Source organism: Hyperolius riggenbachi, chromosome 2, assembly GCF_040937935.1.
Source record: "Hyperolius riggenbachi isolate aHypRig1 chromosome 2, aHypRig1.pri, whole genome shotgun sequence".
NCBI classification, from domain to species: domain Eukaryota; kingdom Metazoa; phylum Chordata; class Amphibia; order Anura; family Hyperoliidae; genus Hyperolius; species Hyperolius riggenbachi.
In genome coordinates, this window is record NC_090647.1 from 270435240 (window position 1) to 270460542 (window position 25303).

General features: G+C 45.9%; 1 protein-coding gene across 1 annotated transcript in view; it reads left to right on the plus strand.

The window, feature by feature from the left end:
- The window catches only part of RHBDD2 (rhomboid domain containing 2), a 56954-nt gene extending 32776 nt beyond the window's left edge, over nt 1-24178 (plus strand). Inside the window, exons 2-5 of the mRNA XM_068268664.1 lie at nt 4891-5217; nt 11114-11515; nt 15059-15209; nt 21392-24178. Coding sequence (XP_068124765.1) covers nt 5016-5217; nt 11114-11515; nt 15059-15209; nt 21392-21692 — 1056 coding nt within the window. The 5' untranslated portion in view covers nt 4891-5015 and the 3' untranslated portion in view covers nt 21693-24178. The remainder of the gene's footprint in view (nt 1-4890; nt 5218-11113; nt 11516-15058; nt 15210-21391) is intronic.
- Nucleotides 24179-25303: the final 1125 nt, after the last annotated feature.

Sequence of the window (25303 nt, forward strand, 5' to 3'; positions counted from 1 at the left end):
TGTGGGGTTCCTATACTGCCCTGGCATTTTAGGGGCCCTAAACCGTGAGGAGTAGTCTTGAAACCAAATGTCGCAAAATGACCTGTGAAATCCTAAAGGTACTCATTGGACTTTGGGCCTCTTAGCGCACTTAGGGTGCAAAAAAGTGCCACACATGTGGTACCGCCGTACTCAGGAGAAGTAGTATAATGTGTTTTGGGGTGTATTTTTACACATACCCATGCTGGGTGGGAGAAATATCTCTGTAAATGACAATTGTTTGATTTTTTTTTTACACACAATTGTCCATTTACAGAGAGATTTCTCCCACCCAGCATGGGTATGTGTAAAAATACACCCCAAAACACAATATACTACTTCTTCTGAGTACGGCGATACCACATGTGTGACACTTTTTTGCAACCTAGGTGCGCTAAGGGGCCTAACGTCCTATTCACTGGTCATTTTGAGGCATTTGGATTCTAGACTACTGCTCACGGTTTAGGGCCCCTAAAATGCCAGGGCAGTATAGGAACCCCACAAGTGACCCCATTTTAGAAAGAAGACACCCCAAGGTATTCTGTTAGGAGTATGGTGAGTTCATAGAAGATTTTTTTTTTTGTCACAAGTTAGCGGAAAATGACACTTTGTGAAAAAAAAAACAATACATATCAATTTCCGCTAACTTGTGACAAAAAATAAAATCTTCTATGAACTTATCATACACCTAACAGAATACCTTGGGTGTCTTCTTTCTAAAATGGGGTCACTTGTGGGGTTCCTATACTGCCCTGGCATTTTAGGGGCCCTAAACCGTGAGGAGTAGTCTTGAACCCAAATGTCTCAAAATGACCTGTGAAATCCTAAAGGTACTCATTGGACTTTGGGCCCCTTAGCACAGTTAGGCTGCAAAAAAGTGTCACACATGTGGTATCGCCGTACTCAGAAGAAGTAGTATAATGTGTTTTGTGGTGTATTTTTACATATAACCATGCTGGGTGGGAGAAATATCTCTGTAAATGACACATTTTTGATTTTTTTTACACACAATTGTCCATTTACAGAGAGATTTCTCCCACCCAGCATGGATATGTGTAAAAATACACCACAAAACACATTATACTACTTCTCCTGAGTATGGCGATACCACATGTGTGACACTTTTTTGCAGCCTAGGTGCGCTAAGGGGCCCAACGTCCTATTCACAGGTCATTTTGAGGCATTTGTTTTCTAGACTACTCCTCACGGTTTAGGGCCCCTAAAATGCCAGGGCAGTATAGGAACCCCACAAGTGACCCCATTTTAGAAAGAAGACACCCCAAGGTATTCCGTTAGGGGTATGGTGAGTTCATAGAAGATTTTATTTTTTGTCACAAGTTAGTGAAAAATGACACTTTGTGAAAAAAACAATAAAAATCCAATTTCCGCTAACTTTTGACAAAAAATAAAATCTTCTATGAACTCATCATACACCTAACAGAATACCTTGGGGTGTCTTCTTTCTAAAATGGGGTCACTTGTGGGGTTCCTATACTGCCCTGGCATTTTACGGGCCCAAAACTGTGAGTAGTCTGGAAACCAAATTTCTCAAAATGACTGTTCAGGGGTATAAGCATCTGCAAATTTTGATGACAGGTGGTCTATGAGGGGGCAAATTTTGTGGAACCTTTCATAAGCAGGGTGGCCTCTTAGATGACAGGATGTTTTGGGCCTGATCTGATGGATAGGAGTGCTAGGGGGGTGACAGGAGGTGATTGATGGGTGTCTCAGGGGGCAGTTAGAGGGGAAAATAGATGCAATCAATGCACTGGGGAGGTGATCGGAAGGGGGTCTGAGGGGGATCTGAGGGTTTGGCCGAGTGATCAGGAGCCCACACAGGGCAAATTAGGGCCTGATCTGATGGGTAGGTGTGCTAGGGGGTGACAGGAGGTGATTGATGGGTTTCTCAAGGTGTGATTAGAGGGGGGAAATAGATGCAAGCAATGCACTAGCGAGGTGATCAGGGCTGGGGTCTGAGGACGTTCTGAGGTGTGGGCGGGTGATTGGGTGCCCGCAAGGGGCAGATTAGGGTCTAATCTGATGGGTAACCGTGACAGGTGGTGATAGGGGGTGATTGATGGGTAATTAGTGGGTGTTTAGAGGAGAGAAGAGATGTAAACACTGCACTTGGGAGGTGATCTGATGTCGGATCTGCGGGCGATCTATTGGTGTGGGTGGGTGATCAGATTGCCCGCAAGGGGCAGGTTAGGGGCTGATTGATGGGTGGCAGTGACAGGGGGTGATTGATGGGTGGCAGTGACAGGGGGTGATTGATGGGTGGCAGTGACAGGGGGTGATTGATAGGTGATTGACAGGTGATCAGTGGGTTATTACAGGGAATAACAGATGTAAATATTGCACTGGCGAATTGATAAGGGGGGGTCTGAGGGCAATCTGAGCGTGTGGGCGGGTGATTGGGTGCCCGCAAGGGGCAGATTAGGGTCTAATCTGATGGGTAACAGTGACAGGTGGTGATAGGGGGTGATTGATGGGTAATTAGTGGGTGTTTAGAGGAGAGAAGAGATGTATACACTGCACTTGGGAGGTGATCTGATGTCGGATCTGCGGGCGATCTATTGGTGTGGGTGGGTGATCAGATTGCCCGCAAGGGGCAGGTTAGGGGCTGATTGATGGGTGGCAGTGACAGGGGGTGATTGATGGGTGGCAGTGACAGGGGGTGATTGATAGGTGATTGACAGGTGATCAGTGGGTTATTACAGGGAATAACAGATGTAAATATTGCACTGGCGAATTGATAAGGGGGGGTCTGAGGGCAATCTGAGCGTGTGGGCGGGTGATTGGGTGCCCGCAAGGGGTAGATTAGGGTCTAATCTGATGGGTAACAGTGACAGGTGGTGATGGGGGGTGATTGATGGGTGATTGATGGGTAATTAGTGGGTGTTTAGAGGAGAGAATAGATGTAAACAATGGATTTGGGAGGTGATCTGATGTCGGATCTGCGGGCGATCTATTGGTGTGGGGGGGTGATCAGATTGCCCGCAAGGGGCAGGTTAGGGGCTGATTGATGGGTGGCAGTGACAGGGGGTGATTGACGGGTGATTGACAGGTGATTGACAGGTGATTGACAGGTGATCAGGGGGGATAGATGCATATAGTACACGGGGGGGGGGGTCTGGGGGGGGGTCTGGGGAGAATCTGAGGGGTGGGGGGTGATCAGGAGGGGGCAGTGGGCAGGGGGGGGGGGATAAAAAAAAAATAGCGTTGACAGATAGTGACAGGGAGTGATTGATGGGTGATTAGGGGGGTGACTGGGTGCAAACAGTGGTCTGGGGGGTGGGCAGGGGGGGGTCTGAGGGGTGCTGTGGGCGATCAGGGGGCAGGGGGGGGGAAATCAGTGTGCTTGGGTGCAGACTAGGGTGGCTGCAGCCTGCCCTGGTGGTCCCTCGGACACTGGGACCACCAGGGCAGGAGGCAGCCAGTATAATAGGCTTTGTATACATTACAAAGCCTATTATACATATGTGCAGCGGCGATCCGGGTGGTAGTAACCCGCCGGCGCTTCCGAACGGCCGGCGGGTTACTACGAGCGGTGGGCGGAGCCAGTCCCCGGCGGCTGATCGCGTCACGAATGACGCGATCGCCGCATAGCCACTCCCGCAGCCGCCCCCGCCGATGGGCGTATTGCGGTCGTTTGGGCCCGGACTTTGCCGCCGCCCATCGGCTGGGGGCGGTCCTCAAGTGGTTAATGGATGGGCCAAATTACACTGGAGCGATTGCGATTACCAATTAGCAAAACGCAGGACATGCAACACTTTCCGCGTTTAGCGTTTCTGCAATGTAAAGTATATAAACGCTGGCGTAATCGCTCATCGAAACCTGCACAGAGTAATTTTGCTAACATTTTGAAATTACTGCACACTGTAAAAAAATTTAAATGAATTGAAAAGACCAATCAGAAATAAACGCTAATCGCTAATCAATCGCTGGCAAAACACTTTTTAAAATCGCTACCCAAATCGACAGAAAACGATCATGAAATCGCTTGCAAACCGCTCATACAAAACGCTAGCGATTGCGATTAGCGATAGCATTTTGTAGTGGGTTCCAGGCCTAACTAACCTGGGGCTACTACCAGCCCGTGCAGTCACCCTGTGTCCGCACCGTTACTGAGAGTTCCTCCAGTTCCCTGCAGCGCCCCACTTTTGGTTCCGGCGACTTAGCAAATTGATGGCCACTGTGCCTGCATGGCCCTGGCCGAGTGCATCATCAATCATGCTCCCGTTGCCAGGAATGAAATCTCTCGTACTGCGCACGCACAGGACGCTCCTGGCAACGGGAGCGCGCTCCAGGACGTCCGTGGCCATACAGGCACAGTGACCATCGACCCGCTGGAACCGAAAGTGGGGCGCTGTTTGAGACTGGAGGAATGCTCAGTAACAGCGAGGGCTCAGGGTGGCTGCAGGGGGCCGGTAGAAGCCCCAGGTAAGTTAAACTGAATTTTTTTCCAATTACTTTAGGTTTCCTTTAAACTGCGAGCGGGATGAGTAGAGAGGAAAATGCATCTATTGCTCCCTCACATGTAGGGGATCGCTAGAGATCTTTTTTTTTTTTTTTTTAAAGCATTAACATGCTGGAAGCCAATTTTAAAAAAATGTTGAAGTGAACTATAGCCTTCTGTTATTTCCTCGCTAGGATGAAAGAGGGGATTGTGCATCCTCCTGCTGCTGTAAGCCTGGCTGTGTTCTGAATTGCAAGGTTCAATTGTCTATTGCTACAGATGTGGGTGTGATGCAGGTCAGCACATAGCGTGGGTCAATGCTCACCCATAATTCAGTGTACAACAACCCCTAAAACCGCCAAGAAAACATTTTCGATTTTACAGAATTGTTTTGTTCTTGCTTTCTCTTGTAGGATTGTTACCAGGACATGTAAATCAATAGACCGCGTGTGTCACTTCCTCGCATGGGAAGGCTGCTGGGTGTGTGGAACGCACATGGAACGCGGAAGTGTAGCACAACAGGTTTGTGGTGTTTTGCATGATGGAGGAGAGCTCACAAAGTCCTGCATGGAGAAAAGTTTTAGCTTCCTGCCTTCCGAAATTGGAGCCAACTCCGGGCTCTACTCTCACCATATTATTGTCCTTAGTCATATCTATCCCCGCAGTGGTAACTAAGGCAAGAGGAGGCAATGTTGAGACGAAACTTGACTTACAAGCCGACGTACTGGAGAGCATGTCAGGTACCGTTCCTTTTTACTACTGCAAATCTGAAAGCGACAATTGATATTGGTTTATTGTGGTTTATTGTTGGATCTTGTTTTTGCTAGGATGTACACTACAACTGTCGCTTCTGACTACCAGTCTGAAAAAGCTACTTTGTGCACTAGGCATGTGAACATCCATCAGCTCTTCAGTGGAGGGGGGAGGGTTGTCGCTTTTAGCTACCTTTCTACTCCCTTCTCAGAACGGCTTCTGGAGACAACGTGTTTGGATTTATTGTGCCCTGGCCTGCAGCTGTGTTCCCAGAGTTCAGAACTTCTCTCCCTCCTGCAGACGCAGGATTTCCCTCTTGTGCAGATGCTGGATTGACCTCTTGGAGAGTTAAGCTACATACACACGGGGAACAATTGTCCCCCGTTGCATGCGCGCACGCGACCAGGTAGCAACAGCTCCCTGCCGGCGAAAGCTGTCCACACGTCTCGCCAGCAAAGCAGAGACGCGGCGGAAGCTGTTTGTGAATGGAGCATCCCCCCGGTCGGATGCTCCATTCACTCGTGTAGGTCTCCTGTCTCTAGCCCGCATACACACGCGGGACTAGCGACAGTTCCGGCGAAGTTGCGGCGACAGCTGTAGCCGGCGATTGAACATGTCAATCGCCTGGTGACAGCTCCGACGGTTTGGGGTGCGTGCGTCATACACACGGGCGACCTGTCGCCACAACACGTGCGTGCCACGTGGTTGTGGCGATGGCCGTACCCCGTGTGTATGAGCCTTTAGAACATTCCCCTCGCTGGAGACTGATCGGCTTTTGCTCTGTCCCCTATGCTCTGTAGCTGTGTCCTGCACAATATGTGCTTTGCCTGCATAGCTGCTACTAGTGTACCCTACCCTGTCTCTGCTGCCCTGCCATTCCTGGTGAGTCCTGCTGCCTTTGTAACCTTCGTTCCTCCGTGTCCTGCTCCTATTTTAGCCTGCCATTCTTGGTGAGTTCTCTTTGTCTGCTGCCCTGCTAAACCCTCCATTCCTGCCTTGCTCCTATTCTACCCTGTCATGCCTGGTTAGTTCTGTTTCCTGTAGCTATTCTAGCCTGCACTTTGGCTATTCTTTGTCTGCTGCTCTGCTATAAGCAATGCTTCATTCCTACCTTCATCCTGCTTTTATTCTAGCCTGCAATTCATTTGGTTAGGGTTGCCACGGTATACCAGTATGACGGTATACCATGGTTTGATTGTGCATGGTAATTATACCATGCACAATCACGTTTAACCGTTTTCCACGGGGGCAGCGTGGGGCAACGCAGTAACTGGGATTCAATGCTACGGTGGGCGCATGTTCATCGGCGTGGGTAGGCACATACTCACTTCGCTGGGGTACTGCGCGTGTGTATTACTACTTCCTCCTCGCTTTTCTTGCATTCCATCCCCCTGTAACCGCCCAAGGAGATGGAACACAAGAACAGGAAGAAGAAGAAATAATCAAGTACACATACGCAGGACCCCTGCGAAGTGAGTATCTGTTTACCCCCGACGCTCACCTCAAACCCCCCCCCCCCATACGGGTCCCCGCCCTGTCATGTACTATGAGAGGACAGGAGGATTCTCCTAGGGCCCTCGCCCTCTTGTAATCAGCCAAGGAAACCGCCGGCTGGGGTATATGGTATGGATCGTTTATTCTAATGCCCTGCATGCTGATGACGAGAATAAGAGGGGTGGGAAGAAGACGTTGCTTACAGATCCAGATCAAGGACACCAAATTCATCCTCTGGAACTAAACATATATCCATGCCACAAACAGTTGTGTCACTAAAATGATGCAGACCACTCCAGGGCCTTTAAAATTCACTTTTTCTTCTAATCTTTCTCCCAGGTGATATTTTCACACTTCATCAATAAAATGCATTTTAAGCTTCCAGCAAATAACAAAATACTCAAACTGATTTTAACAGTATCTTTTCACTTTTTTTTTGTTTGTTTTTTTTGCTACTTTTTAATTGCAGAGTGCTAAATAGGTTATTTTCAATTATACCAGAGGTGAACTCCTTTGTAAAAATAGAGGCTCCAGGTAAGTATGGGCAGGAGTCCTCCTGCCAACTGATTCCCGCTCACCTCCATTCCCCACCATTCTGGTGTAAAAGCCTGCCCAAGTATGCCAAGTTGGCTAGGTCACACGCTACTGCGCAAGCGATGGTAAGGCGCATGTCCTTGGTTGCGCTCCCATGGCTGTGAGTGCTCTGCACATGTGCACTACGAGTCGTTACAAGTGCTTAGAACTATGGGCGTGCGATCAAGGACACGACCCACCGCGCCAGTGTGTGCGCAACATGGCTGCGACTTAAAGAGGAACTGTAACATGAAAAGATCCCCTGGGGGGTACTCGCCTCGGGTGGGGGAAGCCTCCGGATCCTAATGAGGCTTCCCACGCCGTCCTCCATCCGTCAGGGGTCTCGCTGCAGCCCTCCGTGGAATCCGTGCAGCGGTGACGTCAATATTTACCTTCCTGGTTCCTGCGCAGGCGCTCTGACGGCTGTCGGCTCCGAACTACGCGGAAATACCCGATCGCCGTCGGGTCCGCTCTACTGCGCAGGCGCAAGTGTCCTGCGCAGTAGAGCGGACCCGAATGAGATCGGGTATTTCCGTGTAGTTCGGAACGGAAATCCGCCACAGCGCCCCCGCTGGAGCCAGCAAAGGTAAATATTGAACTGACAGTCCGCACAGTCGCCGGCTGTTCGGAGGGCTGCGGCGAGACCCCCGTGGGACAGAGGACGGCGTGGGAAGCCTCATTAGGATCCGGAGGCTTCCCCCACCCGAGGTGAGTACCCCCCAGGGGATCTTTTTAATGTTACAGAGTCTCTTTAAAGCAGAACTGAAAAATTGTTTGAAATATCAATAAAAAAACATACCACCAGCTTCTCCTTTTTCTTTCTTTACACAGTCATTTCATTTTCGCTGCTCCCTGCCCACATGATCACGGGATTTTTAATTTTTTCTATGCTTCCGCGATCCAGTGAACATGACCGTGGTCTCTAAATACTTCCTGGGCATTGTGCGTTCACTTGCTGCTGATATGAGAGGACAACATACAGTATACTTAAGATATGTTTTTTTTGCCATGGTAGCTAATTCAGACAGGGTAGCTTTTCCTGACTCACTATGCTGTCTGATTGAGCTACGGGTAGCTAAATCAGACGAGGTAGCCTTTTCAGACACCACACAGGCGCCGTTTTCAAATGTATGCGGCTTTTTGTAGTTGTGAGTTATCGGTTATGTTTGTCCTGTGGGTTCTGTACATAGTACAGCGGAGGAAATAATTATTTGACCCCTCACTGATTTTGTAAGTTTGTCCATTGACAAAGAAATAAAGTCTCAGAACAGTATCATTTCAATGGTAGGTTTATTTTAACAGTGGCAGATAGCACATCAAAAGGAAAATCGAAAAAATAACCTTAAATAAAAGATAGCAACTGATTTGCATTTCATTGAGTGAAATAAGTTTTTGAACCCTCTAACAATAAAAGACTTAATACTAAGTGGAAAAACCCTTGTTTGCAAGCACAGAGGTCAAACGTTTCTTGTAATTGATGACCAAGTTTGCACACATTTTAGGAGGAATGTTGGTCCACTCCTCATGCAGATCATCTCTAAATCCCTAAGGTTTCGAGGCTGTCTCTGTGCAACTCTGAGCTTGAGCTCCCTCCATAGGTTTTCTATTGGATTAAAGGGAAGGTTCAGGGAGGGGATTAAAAAAATAAAAATAAATTTCCACTTACCTGGGGCTTCCTCCAGCCCGTGGCAGGCAGGAGGTGCCCTCGCCGCCGCTCCGCAGGCTCCCGGTGGTCTCCGGTGCCCGACCCGACCTGGCCAGGCCGGCTGCCAGGTCGGGCTCTTCTGCGCTCCATCTCCTGGGACTTCTGCGTCCCACGCCGGCGCGCTGACGTCATCGGACGTCCGCCGGGCTGTACTGCGCATGCGCAGTAGGCCTGACTAGGCCACTCCATGACCTTAATGTGCTTCTTCTTGAGCCACTCCATTGTTGCCTTTGCTGTATGTTTTGGGTCATTGTCGTGCTGAAACACCCATCCACGACCCATTTTCAGTTTCCTGGCAGAGGGAAGGAGGTTGTCGTTCAGGATTTCACGATACATGGCTCCGTCCATTTACCCGTTAATGCGATTAAGTTGTCCTGTGCCCTTAGCAGAAAACACCCCCAAAGCAAAATGTTTCCACCCCCATGCTTGACGGTGGGGACGGTGTTTTGGGGGTCATAGGCAGCATTTTTCTTCCTCCAAACACAGCGAGTTGAGTTAATGCCAAAGGGCTCTATTTTGGTCTCATCAGACCACAGCACCTTCTCCCAGTCACTCACAGAATCATTCAGGTGTTCATTGGCAAACTTCAGACGGGCCTGCACATGTGCCTTCTTGGGCAGGGAGACCTTGCAAGCCCTGCAGGATTTTAATCCATTGCGGTGTAATGTGTTTCCAACGGTTTTCTTGGTGACTGTGGTCCCTGCTAATTTGAGGTCATTCACTAACTCCTCCCGTGTAGTTCTAGGATGCTTTTTCACCTTTCTCAGAACAATTGACACCCCACAAGGTGAGATCTTGCGTGGAGCCCCAGAGCGAGGTCGATTGATGGTAATTTTGTGCTCCTTCCATTTTCGAACAATCGCATCAACAGTTGTCACCTTCTCTCCCAGCTTCTTGCTAATGGTTTTGTAGCGATTCCAGCCTTGTGCAGGTCTACAATTTTGTCTCTGACATCCTTGGACAGTTCTTTGGTCTTTCCCATGTTGGAGAGTTTGGAGTCTGCTTGATTGATTGATTCTGTGGACAGGTGTCTTTTATACAGGTGACTAGTTATGACAGGTGTCCTTAATGAGGGTGACTAATTGAGTAGAAGTGTCTAACCACTCTGTGGGAGCCAGAACTCTTAATGGTTGGTAGGGGTTCAAAAACTTATTTCACTCAATGAAATGCAAATCAGTTGCTATCTTTTATTTAAGGTTATTTTTTCGATTTTCCTTTTGATGTGCTATCTGCCACTGTTAAAATAAACCTACCATTGAAATGATACTGTTCTGAGACTTTTCATTTCTTTGTCATTGGACAAACTTACAAAATCAAATAATTATTTCCTCCACTGTATGTCATTGTTCCAGCAGAGGTTCTGTAGTAAGAATCACAGCAACCAGCCATGAGCTTATTTTTTTCACGCTAGAAATTCATGATCATTTGCTGTCATTTTGGGCTGGTTCACACCAACAGCACTTTCAAAAGTAGAGTTTCGAAAAGTGCTTGGCTAATGACTTTCGATGGGCTATTTCACACCAGAATTGTGTGGTCTTTTCCCCAAATGCAAACGTCAGTCCTGCAGCATTTTGGTGGCGAAGGTGAATATGCCTCAATGTAAAGTATAGGAAAACTGAAAAATCGCTGAACAGGTTTACGTTAAATGTTTGGCCAAAATGATCATGATCATCATTGATTTGAATTTATCGCGATTGCTTTGTCCAGAGAATTTTTAGGTAGCTTCTGGCTGTTACTCTCATCTTCATAAAGGTGCAGTCACCCCAGCCAAATGTGCATGAACTGTTACTAGCTGCCAGCAGCAATCTAGTGTCTGCTGTTATTTTAATTGTTGATGATTTGTCAGACACAGGCCATAAGGAGTAAATAGAGGTTTAATTTACTGCTGAATGTAGATTTGTGGATTAGCTTTGAACAGAGGGATAAAAACTCAAAGTCCCATAAATATTATTTTTGAAATGACTTCAAGCAACCTTTTGTTTGAATGATCTGCCACTATTAAAAACTACAAAACCATTTATATAACACTGATCTCTCTAATACATTTTAATGAACATGGAGTTACGCTAGTCATCTGTAATTTATGATTTGTTTTTGTTATGTCTTTCCAGTTTACAGATTGATCACATATAGTTATTTTAACGAGGATCTTCCTACACTCATTTGCAGCTGCCTACTGATATGGTATTTTGGTGGAGGATTTGAAGAGAACCTTGGCACAGTGAAGTTTTGCTTCCTCACTCCCTTGTTTGCTGTGTCTGCTGGGGTTTTGTATCTGGCTGTTATTACATCAGGCATTATATCTTCAGTAGGTTTGAATGTTCAGGGATTTACAACTGTGGCTTTTTCCATGATCAGTGTATTCACCTTGCGGACCAGCCTAAGGCGCTTTATACTGTGTGGATTTATGATCCCAATAAGGATCATGCCAATAATGTTCCTGCTCCTTGCCATCTTCATACCTCATGCTCCTGTAATCAGCAATGTGTGTGGCATTCTGGTCGGCACTGTTTGTATCCTTTTATGTGTCGTGTTCATTTCACATGGAGCCAAATCCGTATGTATATAACCCATTCTATGCAACTATTACAAAAATATCATCTGTGGCTATCCATACTCTGCAGGACTCTGTTTAACAGGTTGGAGCCAGGGGTGTAACGACAGGGTAGCAGCCTCCAACTGCTACTTCACTCCCTCCAATAAAGGGGTCCATCCTTTAGATCAGGTGTTTTTGTGGCTACACTTGCTATTGCTGTGAAGATTATGATGGTCATACTTGTTTTATGACCCTTCCTAGATAGGCCCCAAAGCTGTGAGGGTCACCAAGGGGAGACGAGAAAGATTGTAAACATGGGGGAGAGGGGGGGCTGATTTGTAGTTATGCCCATGGTTGGAGCAGTGGTGGTGGAGCAGTAACCATAGGTGCCGCATATTACATACCACTAGAGATGATCAGTGTGGTGCAAATAATTCCAGCTAATATATTTCATGCAGCTTGGAATTGGACAAGTCAAAATAATTTCCTGTTGAGTTTTGATTGGCCCAGTTTCATGCCCCATACAGTATGTGGGAAAATTGCCTGCAAACCATCTTTTGCCCATCTTCACATTTCACAACTTGGCTGTGGCTTAATTGGCTAGCAATTCCCAAATTGATTAGCCCATGCACAAAAGCTAGTGGTGACAGGTTACTAATGAAATTTTCAGTCATGCATGGCAGTTAAATAATTGATAATTCCCATCTGAATATTGGACTGGGAAATATTGATACGTTTACTGCAAACTTCCAAAATCACCACAGACAATTTTTGGCTCACCCTGCATCTGCATTAAGTCTGAGGTGACACTAATGCTATTCCCTCTTCGTGTTGTGTCAATGCAGCCTATGGTGGCGCCCAAATGATTGGCGCAGCTTTGTGTCAAAACTAGCTGTGTCTGTTTCACTGGCTGAGCATACAATCTTAGATGAGGGTGTATCTTAAAGTGATCCTTAAGTCGATCCAAAAAAATTAGATTTACTCACCTGGGGCTTCCCTCAGCCCCCTGCAGCCGATCGGTGCCCTCGCAGCCCCGCTCAGATGCTCCTGCAACCGCCGGCGAACACTTCCGGTTTGGCCGTCACCGGCCGACAGGCATGGGAATGCGAGTAATTCTCTGCATTCCCAGCCATAATATCGCCCCCTATGCTGCTATTGCACCCTCCTGCGGCCAAACTGGAAGTGTTCGCCGGCGGGTGCAGGAGCATCTGAGCGGGGCTGCGAGGGAAGCCTCAGGTGAGTAAATCTCATTTTTTTTTGGATCGACTTAAGGATCACTTTAAGCTGTAACAAGTCTGTGCTATTTAGAGTGAAACATTTAAAAAGATGCTTCAATTACAAATTGTTTGGGCAGCTGACAAATCTCTCTCCGATCAGAGAGAGATTTCTCTTGGCCGAATCTGCCCATTATCGCTCGATGTATGGGTTCCTTAAGTGTAATTGCTGGGAACGGCTCGATCCCGGCGTGTCCCCGCCGGTGCCTGGATCGATCCCCGCTCGTTCCCGTTGGCACTCCTTTACTTCCGCTCGTTTTCTTCCCATTGTCCGCACGCGGGTATCGAGCGCCTCGCTGATCGGACCTGTCGGAAATTATCAATCGAGGTATCAGCGGCTCGATTGATAAAAAAAACTATCTAACCGTTTATTCCCAGCATTAGTCGACAAGCACAATACATTAATCTCCTGTCAAAAGATAGCATGTTCTAAACTGTGTGTGTGTGTGTGTGTGTGTGTGTGTGTGTGTGCGTGCGTGCGTGCGTGCGTGCGTGCGTGCGTGTGCGCGTGCGTGTGTGTGTGTGTGTGTGTGTTTTGGTTCCCATAGACCTGGAGAAGTCTGCTATAATGAAAAAATTAATAGTATTTCAAGAATTTAAACAAACAAAAAAGAAAAACAATCAAGTTTCACAGAAAAAAGTGTATAGATGACTAAAAGCTGATTTATGCTTTACAATGTGTTCACTGCTGTATACTTGTGCCGCTGCCATGATTTCATAAAAGCCGAGCCCGACGTGGGCACATATAATAAAAAAACAAAACTATACTACCTGTCTCGGGGGGCTGGGCAGATCAGGTAGCCACCGTCTCCGCCGCTCCTGTGGCCTGCAGTCTGCCACTTTCACTTTTGTGACCCCTGGGGTCACGACACTGGAAGGAGATAGATTCTCTCCCAGCGGGGGAGCGGCAGGGGGTGTGGACAGGGGCATGCTAGCGCTTAGCGATTTGCAAAACAAAAGTTTGTCTTCTTAAAACAGAAGGTATTTGCGGTAATTTAGGTTGGAATTAGCATATGATGCCTCCCACGATGCATCGTTGCTAAATATGCAAATTATCCCTTGATGTTCCTGTAAGCTACCCAAACCTCCAGAACCGCTGGAATGCAACGATATGTCAGCTTGTTAATTGTACAAAGCCAAAATAATCCAGCATGCATACAAACTATTTCAGATTGGTTGATCCCCAATGCATGGATTAATGTGGCTCTATGCAGTAGGACTTGAAACACCCTGAGTTACAGAATACCCAGCAAGCTCATGGTGAACCAGAACTCCTAGGAGTGTGTACGGGGCTACAAAGGACCAAAAAGCCCTCTTACTAAAATGTTAAGAAAAACAAAAGTTTGCCTTCTTAAAACAGAAGGTATTTGCAATAATTCAGGTTGGAGTGAGCATATGATTTTTTTGGGGGGTCCTTTTTAGCCCCTTACACACTCCCATGTGTTCAGGTTCACCATGAGCTTGCCGGGTAGTCTGTAACTCTTAGCAGTATGCGATAGTGATTTTTGAACGAACGAGCGTTTTTGCTCATTCATTCAAGCTGAATCGCTTCAAAAAATGCTACATGCAGCGTGATTGCGATTTTAGAAAAATCACAATACTGCTGTGGGAACACCCTCATGGGGTTTCAGTAGCCCAGCGCTTTCAAAGCACTGGCAATCTGAAAAGTGCTCAGAAGCGCTCTTGGTGTGCACCAGCCCTCATTTACCAGGTCATATTTTCAAATTTAAAGGTCATAATCCGTCTTTGAAAAATTTGACTTTCAGCTAAAGCTTGCTCTGATATTCCCTCCCATCACTCTCCTATTCCCTCTTGTTTTCCCCACTTCTTGTAAGGATTGTGTGTTCAGTCAGATAAAATTGTCTGGTTTCTATCTACATTTCAGGAATGACATAACTGCATTCCACTACAGTTTGACTGCCTAATTTCCATACATAAAGTGCTGGTGTTTTAATCCTTGCCATGAAAAATAATAAAAGGTGAACATGGTCAAGTTCTAAGTAGACTCAGTACTATACTGTATTTACCTATATTTATGTTATGTCACATGTCACTTCAATTTGTCTGTTATGAACAGCTGATCCTCATTGTGAAGACACACCGTATGCATAGTACAGATTCTGCCATGCGCTTTTAAATGTGTTTGCATATGTATTTTTCTCCTTTGGCTCATTGTGGTATGAGTGTATTGACATGAAATGATGGAATCGGCAAATGCAGTACAAGTTTCTTTAACGTAAGCACAGATGGCTTCGGCGGTTGCTTTTTCATGGATCCTTCAGAGTCATTGCTGTCCCGGATAGATCAGATGTTGCCATACAGGGCACTAAAATACATTAGGCTTTGGAAATACATACCTGCAACTTTGGCTGAACGAAATGCTTCTCAGAACCGGAAGTAAGTGAACTTATAAAGTGCAAGTTTATCTAAAAGAGTGTACAGGAATGAATGTTTATAATGAACTGATATGTGCCATTCATGAATTTATAGGTATTCCCTTCTCTGAGTTTGTATTTTCAGATATAAAATGAGGTATCACACTTCAGTATAATTGTGTTAAGTAAAACAATTAGTGAAAAGGAAATATGTTAATTACAAATGTCCTAGCTATTTTAGCAGTGAAGTGTCAGAAGACTAGCAGAGCCAACTAAAGGTGCGTACACACCTGTGATATGTCACCCATCAGGGATCGGGACCCGAGCTGAGCTCGGGCTATGCCGCGCAGGAAGATATCTCAGCCCCTGAGTGAAGCAGTGTGAAGCAAGCACCCGTGGAAGGAAAAATAGGAGGATGTGCTAGGACCCGCAGTGTCTCTGCATACTCCGACACTCCAACGTCTTGTATCAGCAGTCAAGTCAGCACCATCCAGTAGTGATAAAGCTCTTTTATTGATAAAACGACATAGCAAGCATTACAGCGACAGCAGCGCTGTTTCGGTCCGCAGACCTTTCTCAAGCTGTATCAGGCATTGTTATACCATCTAACACTTATACTACGTTTATATAGCTCCCTCCCAACGTGAACACCAATCACAGGCAGAGTCCTTCAGCCAATAAGACTTACACAGTGGTCAAACGGACCACATAGAGAACTGCCAAACTCAATATGCAAAGAATGAGGCATCCCATAATATGTAGCATGTGTTACTCCTCCCTGCTGAGCGGACCAGAGTGTAAACCGCTCATCTGTATGCAAAGATATGCGCATATATGCAACTACTTACCAGCCGCCCTCAGCGAGATCTATTCGGCGTGTGAATCCGGCCAAGCCACTTCCTGTATCCAAGGACGTCACCATGACGTCCAATCACATGTGTCAGCGTCACCAGGGGGCGTCAACTAGGCGCTCTCAGTTCCCATGGTGACTCCCAGCGTCCATGACCAGCTAGTAAGCGTGTAAATCCAGCTAAGCCACTTCCTATATCCAAGGGCGTCGTCATGACGTCCAGTCACATGTGTCAGCGTCACCAGGGGGCGTCAACTAGACACTCTCAGTTCCCATGATGACTCCCAGCGCCTGTGTCCGGCTAGTAAGCCGGCACACAGCGCATCTATGTGATATCCGATCTCTCTAATCAGATAATATGTAGTTAGCACTCACCAGCAAGATCTCGCCCTGGACTTCTGGAACAGATTAAAGGCAGTTTGAAAAACACGTCTAACGCTACTTGGCTTATAAGGACAATGCCTTGTGACTGGATCTACAATAGGGAAAAATAGAAAAAAAATAAAACATTTAGAAAATTATATACAACAATAAATACAATATTAGCATATCAGACCACTCCCTACACATTAGAGAACACTGAACAAAAACACATCCTCATTAAATACAAGGCAAAAGGTCGTATTCCTTGTTGAGGCCCCCCCTCCCCACCGTCCCCAATTTGCAGGTCCACCCTGCTTCTCTAATAAGTAATGATTTATGTCTATCACCTCTCCTAGGATGCCTCGGTACATGGTCAATTACTTGCACTCTCAATTGAGTGACTGAATGACCATGCTCCTTAAAATGTTTAGAGACTGCCTGTTCCTCATCACCCCTCGAATCGCACTCTTATGTGAAGAAATTCTGTCCTTTAGTGGCTGGGTTGTTTTTCCTACATATCCCAGCCCACATAGACACTTTAACAAATACACAACATATGTTGAATCACAGTTATAATATCCTTTTATATAAAATTTCCGCCCGCTAGGGGGATGGGTGAAGCAGTCTCCCTTAGAAACCAAACTGCACATGTGATACCGTAAACACGGAAAGGTGCCATTTCTTGCACTTTTCTCTCGTGGTTGTTCATAAGTTTGTACAACTTTATCCCTAATAGTTGGTGGACGTCTAAAATATAATAGGGGAGGCTGTCTAAACTCTTCTATATGTGGGAAAGCATCCTGCAATAATTTCCAATGTTTCCTAACCACCTTACCAATTTGGTCACTCCAACTATTATAGGTGGTTACTAATGGAATTCTAGGACCACCTATTTTTCTATTGCCAGATTTTTCTCTTTTTACATATCTCTTCTGGGTAACCCCTTCTTTTAAATCTACTCCTCATCTGTTCTACTCTTTCAGTCTGCCTCTGGGGATCTACTACCATTCTTTCCACTCTGTCAATTTGCACACTAGGGATATTATCCCTAATATGTTTGGGATGAAAGCTCCCATATTCCACAATGGAATTTCTATCTGTTGGTTTGGTGTACAGGTCCGTGAGAAACCTGTCACCTGACCTATACACCAGAGTATCAAGAAACGGCACCTCATCAGTTGCCACATGTGCAGTCAAAACTATGGAAGGACATCGTCCCCTCAATTCCTCAATGAAATCATCTAGGGTCAGATGTGGCCCCGCCCACACGCAAAAAACGTCATCAATGTACCTCCACCAGCATTTGGCATGCTGGTGGAAAAGTACACTATTATATACAAAGGCCTCTTCAAATTGACTGTACATAAAATTGGCCCTCAAACAAGAAATAATTCTCCTGCAGAATGATACGAAGCAATGAAACCACAAATCTCCTTTGAGGAGTAGACAAATCAGATCGAGTCATAAGGTACCATTCAACCGCCTCTACACCCCCATCATGTGGGATGGAGGTGTAGAGGCTTTCTACATCCAATGTCACCAGCAAAGACTCGCTAGGAATTGCTGTTAAATTGTTTAATTTATTAATAAACATATTCGTATCCCTCAGGTATGAATCTATACTTTGAACCATCGGCTGAAGCAATTTATCTATGAACTGGGCTATTGGGACAAATACAGAGTCCACCCCCGAAACAATAGGTCTTCCAGGAGGAGCCGTGAGACTTTTGTGAATCTTAGGCAAGGTATATAGTGTGGGAGTCCTTGGATTATCCTTTACCAAAAAACGTGCACAGTCCTGATCGATAACATCTTTTCCTACAGCCTCATCCACCAGAGATTTAATTAGTCCCTGGATCCTAAACAGAGGGTCCACTTCGACCTTCCTATAGACTGCTTCTTGTGCCAGTTGTTGTAAGATCTCTTGCCTATAATAATCTGCATCTAAAACTACAACCGCTCCTCCTTTGTCTGCTGGTCTCACTACGATTGATTTATTGTCCTGTAAATTTTTAATTGCCGTACGTTCTCCACTAGTTAAATTTGGTGTAACATGGAAGTTCCTTTTGTTATATTCCAGCTCCAGATTATGTAGCTCCATATTAACTCTAGAGATGTAAGTGTCAATCACAGGATGACTTGGTGGGTTGAACACACTTTTATTGCGCAACCCTAAAGGCTTCAGAGTAAGTTCCTGTTCCTCTCTAACTTCCTTAGTCACTTGCCAAGGAGGCAGTGAAGCAAAATATTGCTTTAACTTGATGTTTCTAAAAAAGCGGCATAAATCAAGATCTACTTTGAAAAAATCAGGACCAAAAGTGGGACAAAAGCCCAGTCCGTGGTTCAATGCTCGTTTTTCATCTTCCTCATCAGGGAGGAGTAACACATGCTACATATTATGGGATGCCTCATTCTTTGCATATTGAGTTTGGCAGTTCTCTATGTGGTCCGTTTGACCACTGTGTAAGTCTTATTGGCTGAAGGACTCTGCCTGTGATTGGTGTTCACGTTGGGAGGGAGCTATATAAACGTAGTATAAGTGTTAGATGGTATAACAATGCCTGATACAGCTTGAGAAAGGTCTGCGGACCGAAACAGCGCTGCTGTCGCTGTAATGCTTGCTATGCCGTTTTATCAATAAAAGAGCTTTATCACTACTGGATGGTGCTGACTTGACTGCTGATACACGATATCTCAGCCCCTTGTGGGGCGATTTGTGCCATTTAAAGTGCTGTGCGCGCAGCTAGCACTTTGCTAGCCACGCGCACAGCTTGATCGCCGCCGCTCTGCGGCGATCGCCCGCACGCAGCGGCAGAAGAGGGCCCCACCGCCAGAGCCCTGCTATGGGCTGGATCGGAGGCGTCGCGACAGGAGAAGCCAAACAGGGGAGCGAGTTATATACGCATTCCCCTGTTTGCTATTGATGCCGGCGACGATCGCACTAGAGGGACACATGTGCCCTCTAGTGGTGTTTCATGTAGCTACCACTCTGGTAGCTTTATATGAAACACAAATTTTTTCTTTAAAAAAAAAGGATTTTTGCCTATTTTGCAAAAAAAAAAAAAAAAAAACCGCCAGGGAGGTTAAAGGTTAAATAGGCAGTTGTATTGCGTTTGGGATTATAAAACCCAAAAATCCTTTTCATATAATCTTCAGTAACTTTAGGAACAAAAACTTCCCTCACACACGGGGCTATATACCACCCTGAAGATGACTGTGAAAGGGGAAAGAGCAGGGAAGTGTTCCATCCCACATCTTTACCCCTAATACAATACGTAGCATGCAGGCCAGTAGTGCAGATTGTCTAGGGCTTGTTCAGAATCGAGCCGTTGTGGGTGATGGACTCTGTGGGATTGCCTCACTGGTAGCAGAGGGAACACAGCATTAATACAAGGTGCAATGTAGATAGCAGGCTCATGTCTTGAAGGCATATCTGATAAAAAGGTCACAAAGACCAGAAAGGGTAGGTTTGGCGGTATTCAAGCAAGCTCAGATCAATGCAGAAACTAGGTTGGCAATGAGATACATACTCTGAGCTGAGCCTATATAGGCTCAGACCTAATTGGGGACCAGCCACTTTCGCATGCATGCATGGATGTTTATGCTGCATCCCCTGGAATGCATGTGCACCATGCAGGAGCAGAACCAAGGATGGGGCTTACAAAAGAGGATGGTGGGTGCCATGTGCATGTCTAGCAAAAGGGGCTCACGCCCAGCTTGCCTAGGGACACTTAAGTTGTGGCAGTGAAATACCTTTTAATGTGCTGACCTTTCACCTTCTTTACTTGTTGCAAATAATTCCTAGTTGATGCAGGATTATGCAAAGTTTGTAACTTAAAGAGGACCAATAAACCATATAGGGGACTACTAAACAAAGGGGAAAAGTATAGAAGACCACTAAACACTGTGTAAACCACTAGACAAAGGGGCAATGTATAGGGGACCACTAGACACTAGGGAAACATATAGAGGTGCAGTAGACAAAAGGGAAAATGTATAGGGCGGCCGCTAGACCCCTAGGGAAATGTATAGGGGGCCATTAGACACCAGGGAAATGTATAGCAGGACCCCGAGAACACCAGAGAAATGTATGGGAAACTACTAAACACCAGGGAAACATATTGGGGGATGCCCTAGACCACAAAGGAAACATATGGGGGACCATTAGACTACCAGGGAAGCTTATGGGGGTCACTAGACCACTAGGGAATTTAATGGGGGAACCACTAGACTATAAGGTATGTGTATGGGAGGCCGTTAGACTACCAAGAAGGTCTGTATAAGGGACACGGATCACAGGTCAAATGGGGAAATATAATAGGGATCCAGTGAAACTATTACAATAAATTATACTGTATATTATACTTTTTTTGATTTTTAAAAAGTATTGTTAATGACATTTGTTCTTGGGAGAAAATACTTCCCAGTGAAAGAACAATACTGAAGCGAGCTGTGAAAAATGAGTGAGATACTCGCCTATGGAGAGTGAAGGCTCTGGATCCCATAGAGCCTTTCCAGTCCTAGCTCTGTGCCGTTGTTCCAGTGGCAGGCCCGGTGAAGTACTTTCACAAGTTTGTTCACATACGTCTTAGGCCCTCTGGACAGTCTTCGGAAGTACTCGTGTCCCCTAAGTACTTCTGAAAACAAGTGGATCTGTACAGCGCACGTGTTAGTCTGGGCTTGTGCATGCACAGTATGGATGCACTGTCTTTAGAAGCACTTGGGGTCGCGGAGTGCTTCAGAAACTACTGAGGAGTTCCAAAGGCACAGGACTTCACCGGGGGACAGCGCAGGAACAAGGGCTTGGAGCAAGGACCGGGAAGGCTTTGTGGGATCCAGAGGATTCTTTCACCGTAGGTGGGTATCTCGCTCATTGTTTTACAGCTTGCTTCAGATTTGTTTTAAGGTGGGTTTTATATGTTGGTACTGAAGTGGTTATACAAAAACATGTCTTTGTAGCAAACTAACTATATATATTTTTTCCTTACAAGGTTAAACCCACCTCCTGGATCCTATCCCGTCCAGCAATATTACACTCCCCCACAAGGCTTCCAAGAAACCTACTCTCCATATCACCACATGAAGGCAAAAGGAACATGGCCACCTACTGGTGTTTCAAACTATCCAGTAGTCAGTGTTCCAGGAGATTACCACCATCACAATGTTGATGGTTCAGGAGGACACTCACACCATCACATTGTCACCTCAGATGACTTTGGTTCAGTTTCTCAGAAGGACTCAGGAATTTCTTCTTCTTCTCAAACAGAACTAGTACAGATAGAAACACGGTGACATTACGTTATTGGAGCTTTAGTATTGTTTGTCTGATGAATCTGTTGCTGATGATTACACTGGGCTAAGATGAAGATCTCTTTTGAAGTGTACACATGCCTGTTTCTTGTGAAATGCAGAGCTGTTTCTAGATAAGAAGTATGACATCACTGAATCCCATTCTTGATGTTTCCAGAGCTTTAAAGGAAACTGGAGACATAAAGATATAAAAGGGTTTGTTTTGTACACACCTGGGGATTCCTCCAGCCCCCACTGCAACGATCACTCCCACGCTGTCTTCCTCCGCCTCCTCGTTTGCCTGGTAGAAGGCTGTTAGCTAGGCCAGTCGGGGCGCATACCCGGCCGTGTGCACACGCTCTGCGCCGGCTGGCCAAGCTAACAGGGCTCCTACCGGGCAAATGAGGAGGTGGAGGAAGACGGCGTGTAAGTAATTGTTGCAGAGGGGGCTGGAGGAAGCCCCAGGTATGTATAAAACTTTTATATCTTTACGTCTCAGGTACACTTTAAATGAAATATATTACCAATGTGACCCATTACCTTTTTCTTCTATTGTCCTATTCACCCCAGTTTAGTCAAGTTTTCATTGGAAAATTCCAATCAAGCCATAGACTTCTTCTAGAATGGTCAGCTTGGGGGCATCTATTGAAGCTGACTATAGACAGATTAATATGTACTTCTGTAAAGCTATACTGTATGCTTGAAATCTGCCAGGATGCAGTTTTTTTTTTTAGATATAGTTCAGAAGGTTGTGTTGTGCTGCAAGAGGAAGCCTTATCAACAATAATATAATATAACAATATATATATAGTTATGAATGTTTTTATTTTGTTTTTACTACATGCCATTTCCTCACTAAACTTCAAACAGTGGTTTTGCTTTTGGGTAGGCTAGCTGTTCAAATGTTTTCAGTTTATCCCTTGATTGGTGATTTGCATTATACTGCAGCGAGTTGATATATTTTCCTATACAAATTACATAGTGGAAAAATCAGTGAAAGAACTGAAAAACCAATGTACTTGGCATTAAGAGAGCACTCTGGCTAAGCAAAGAAACATTTTTAAAACCAACTAATACAAAATAAGCAGCCATTTTTGGGAGAATCAGTGTTTTTGGCTAGTTAAACCTTTTCACTTAGAAAACACCAGTGGCTTCTTTAAAGGGAACCTGAACTGAGTAAAATTTTAATAATGCATATCCTGTACTTTTCTCACTGTCAATTCCGGACAGACACTCACCATTTTTTTCCATCATAGATTCCTTACAGTTCCGAATAGATCTAGTCAGGATTGGAAGCCTCAGGGCCCCTTTCCACTATATCAGTTGCTGTCAGTTATAACTGAAAGGACAACTGATATGCAAGATAATGTCCATGTTTCCATACAGTTTAAGTGGGCAATATTACAAGTTAACAGAGTACTGACCTGGAAGCTGATATGGGGTTATTGCTGCTGAGGAAGTAAGGCTGGTTAATGTGCAGCCTTACTACTAAACTGTTACAGTGACACCCACCCCCCCCCGCCCAACTTGGTAACTTTAGTTCACTTGTCATTAGGGAGGAGTCACTGTATTTGTCTTCTGCTAGATTCTGACAGTAATGCTGGATTTCACTCTGGAATTTCTTTTCTTTCGGTCTTTCCTGATCTGCATACTTGTTCCAGGACATTGACCCAAACAGCATTATAAACAGATGCTCAGAATGACAGCTTGGAGACAAGTTTGTATTTCAGTGTATTTTCCATAAGAAATGAACCATTTAAAGAGTACCTGTAGCAAGAAAAGAAAATATACCTACCTCAGTAAAGTAAGGGAAGCATCTTAATAGTCCACAGGCTTCCCCGATCTTCTTACACCCCTCTGATCCTGCACTGGGGACCTTGAAAAGTATCCGATATAATAAAACCCCTGTGTCTCTGCATCCTGTGTGTGTGTGGCCATGCTTCCAGACTTGACAGTTTGCTGTCTGTGAACCTCATTGCATTGTGGGAAATAACAGCTTTTTCCAACTGCCAAGTAAGCAACATCTCCCTGTGTGCATATACTGCAGACAGCGGTGGAGGACGGGGAGCGGGACGCGTCTGTGCTCGCGTTGCTGGGGGGGTGCACCCATAGCCTAGTGCCCATTTTTGAATAGGCAGGCTTTTTTACTAGTTTAACAATAATGTTGAATATAGTGCTCATGGCCACGTTCCCCTCTGTGGCTGTACTGCGCAGACACAAAGTACAGCCTACACAGTAGCACAAAGCAACTCATGCAAGGCTCTTTGCTTGTACACAGAGGGGAGCGCGGCCATGGAGAAGAAAGTCCTGGTGAGATGCAGAGGCCTTGATGAGGATCAGGGAAGCCTCTGGAGCCTCGAGTGGTGAGTATGTCACTTTTTTCATTTCAGATTTGCTTAAAGTAAAACAAGGGAGACTGTCTTGTAATACTTTATATGCTTTTTATATTATTCTTTTTTTATTACAAATAAAGTGTATTGTGTTTACAACCTGTTTTCTTTTACAGCCTTTTGTGGGCTCCCAGTCAGGGAGTTGGTAAATATGTGATGTTTTTTCCAGTATCCGCTTCTACTTATGTGTTACAGCCACAAATTACAGTATTCATCCATTTAAAGGAACACTATCAATTGAAATATTTTTTTCAATTGAGGTAGGAATTGTTTGGGAAGTGCTGCTAAGTACTGGTGTATACATTCCACTGGCAACCTCTTTGTTTACTGTTATCAAAATACTTTCACACTTTACAGACTCCAAAACTGATGGCAGAATGAGCCATGAGTGGAGGGGGAATTCCCCTCACACTTCATCTGTTAACCGTGTGTGTGTGTGTGTGTGTGTGTGTGTGTGTGTGTGTGTGTGTGTGTGTGTGTGTGAGAGAGAAAGCTCTCAGCAGCTGCTGTGCCCTGTGTCGCTGACTGAAGTGTCTGAAGAGAGCATAGGAAATGTAACTTGTTAACCACTTCCCGACCGCCGTATTGACAATTGGCGGCCGGGAAGTGGACCCCGCAAGGACCGCCGTATTGACAAATGGCGGCAGTCCTTGTAGGGGCATGGGCGGAGCGATCGCGTCATCCGTGACGCGATCCTCCACCCGGCGCCTGTCTCCGCTTACCCGCCGCAACATCCCTGCGGCCATACGGAAGCGCCGGCGGGATGTTAACCCGACGATCGCCGCATACAAAGTGTATAATACACTTTGTAATGTTTACAAAGTGTATTATACAGGCTGCCTCCTGCCCTGGTGGTCCCAGTGTCCGAGGGACCACCAAGGCAGGCTGCAGCCACCCTATGTCGCACCCAAGCACACTGATTTCTCCCCCCCCTGCCCCAGATCGCCCACAGCACCCCTCAGACCCCCCTGCTCACCCCCCAGACCCCTGTTTGCACCCAATCACCCCCCTAATCACCCATCAATCACTCCCTGTCACTATCTGTCAACGCTAATTTTTTTTACCCCGCCCCTGCCCCCTCCTGATCACCCCCCCACCCCTCAGATTCTCCCCAGACCCCCCCCCCCCCCTGTGTACTGTATGCATCTATCCCCCCTGATCACCTGTCAATCGCCTGGCAATCACCTTTCAATCATCCAACCATTAACCCCCTGTCACTGCCAC